Source organism: Seriola lalandi, unplaced genomic scaffold, assembly GCF_002814215.2.
Source record: "Seriola lalandi dorsalis isolate HSWRI2012SDOR001 ecotype SW California unplaced genomic scaffold, Sedor1 jcf7180002041436, whole genome shotgun sequence".
Taxonomy (NCBI): Eukaryota; Metazoa; Chordata; class Actinopteri; order Carangiformes; family Carangidae; genus Seriola; species Seriola lalandi.
The window spans coordinates 1-1,797 of NW_019512005.1; the positions used below are offsets into that span (position 1 = coordinate 1).

The 1,797-nt window shown below is 49.3% G+C and overlaps 1 protein-coding gene across 1 annotated transcript; it reads right to left on the reverse strand.

Annotated features, from left to right (window-relative positions):
* Positions 1 to 299: 299 nt before the first annotated feature.
* LOC111648505 (signal-induced proliferation-associated 1-like protein 1) lies at positions 300 to 1,791 on the reverse strand. The gene is made up of 5 exons (XM_023398330.2): positions 1,706 to 1,791; positions 1,456 to 1,599; positions 1,196 to 1,344; positions 994 to 1,076; positions 300 to 767 (listed from the first exon to the last, which is right to left on the reverse strand). The coding sequence occupies exons 1-5, from the start codon at positions 1,750 to 1,752 to the stop codon at positions 315 to 317; spliced, it is 876 nt and encodes a 291-aa protein (XP_023254098.2). The 5' UTR covers positions 1,753 to 1,791; the 3' UTR covers positions 300 to 314.
* Positions 1,792 to 1,797: the final 6 nt, after the last annotated feature.

Below are 1,797 nucleotides of genomic sequence, written 5' to 3' on the forward strand. Positions count from 1 at the left end.
TCTAGAAACTTCAAGCACTTAGTTTCTATCATGGATACTGGGAGATGGAGACACATACAAATGCAAAAAAAAAACCAAAAACCCACACACACACACACACGCACGCACACGCACGCACGCACACACACACACACACACACACACACACACACACACACACGAGTTATTCCATTCTTCCTCTCTCCCTTTGTTAATGCCAAACCGCAGAGCTTTGGACTTTTCCATCTGGTACGGTACAGGATATATCTGGACTACAATGAATCACTGTCTCTTTAATGAAACATTGATGCGAGGGCGCAAAATTCCTTAGCTGCCTACACAGCTGACGCTAACCGAACAGCAACACACCTGGAGTGGGAGGCTGCATCACTCAGGCTGTAGGAGCCACTATCAGGAACCAGTGGAAATGCTGATGAGCTCTGCGCTGGGACCTCCCCGCCACCAGTGGCGACAAGGGAGTCTGGCGTTGGAGGTGAAGCGTCACTGGCCCTCTGGCTGCTTGCTGAGTCATCCTGCCATGGGATTTTGTCTTTCGCCCTGAAGGCACCGGTGGAGGAAGCAGTGCTGCTTTGGGTGGCAGTGAAGGAGGTGGCGTCGATGCCGCTGTCGGTGGAGGCGCCCTGGAGGTAGCCATTCAGCTCTAGATCGCTCCGCACTCCTGAACGCGAGCCGACTTCGTACCATTTCTCATCGCTGTGGGTGGAGCTGGAGCCGTTGCTTGAGAGAGTGTTGCTGCTTGACTGGCTGGATGAATATGGAGCATCCACCTATTGACAGAGGAGTAATTGAATGTTATTTTTCAAACTTAAAAAACACAATTTCTTCATGTTTTTACTGTAAATAGTCCAGGGTGTCTCTTCTGCATCACTTGATTGACTTAAAGAGCTCACGATTGCACATGCCACTGTGGTGCTTAACCAGATGTTAGAAACATTTTAATCACTGTCCTCGGTGAAAGGAAATTACATGTGGTGCTTGTTGATTCCAGCTCACCTTGGAGCTTTTATTAGGAGACATGTGGCTGCTCTGCTCTGCCGGCTGCAGTCGAGGAATCACGACCTTGGAAACCACGGTGTCTGTAGGAAGCAAATACACATGGGTAATAAGGTCTGTAGTTAAGTGACAGCATGATAAGAGCCATGTTTTATTTGATGCTATTGCTAATACCAAGAACAAAGGTCAGAGTTCCTCTTACCTGCGTTGGTTTTGTCCCCCAGTCTGCTGGCTACGTCACCCTCCCCAGTTCGGGACCATCCGACACCAGTGCTAGAGCAAACTTTGACCCCGTCACCTGCTACCTGCCGCACAGATGGCACAGGGGACTGGCAGTTGTTGTTATTAAATCTAAAGGGGAGATAAAGAAGGTCACCTATGTTGCCAGGTAGTACAGCAAGCCAATTCAGTGTTCAGTATGTAACCCTCTGTAACCTTCTATCAAGGGACAGAAAAACTTACCCATCAGGCATAGACTTCTGCCTCCAATGGTTGGAGCTCATGGTGTCTGTGTAGGAGAGGCTGGAAGGGGAGTTTGTGTTGTGCAGTGTGCGACCCATCACGATGGAGCAGGCAAGAGCGTAGTTGTCGTTTCCTGGGGAATATCTGTGAGGACACATATGGATATCATTACAGACAAATACTGGAGCCAGACACTTTTGAGTTCAGTGTGTCTGCAAGTTTTGTAAGAGCACCATATTTATTTTATGACCTTTTGGGGTTGAGGGGCCGGCCATCGCTGGATACACTCCGAGGCATAGCGGCAGAGGTACGGTCACTGAAGTCTGAGGGCGGGGCCTTGAT

Coding starts and splice junctions, on each gene's coding strand:
- LOC111648505 (XM_023398330.2), bottom strand. CDS start 1,752: ATGCCTCGGAGTGTATCCAGCGATGGCCGGCCCCTCAACCCCAAAAG. Junction 1,600..1,705: donor CGGCCCCTCAACCCCAAAAG/GTCATAAAATAA, acceptor GTGTCCTCACAG/ATATTCCCCAGGAAACGACA. Junction 768..993: donor CTCCTAATAAAAGCTCCAAG/GTGAGCTGGAAT, acceptor CTCTGTCAATAG/GTGGATGCTCCATATTCATC.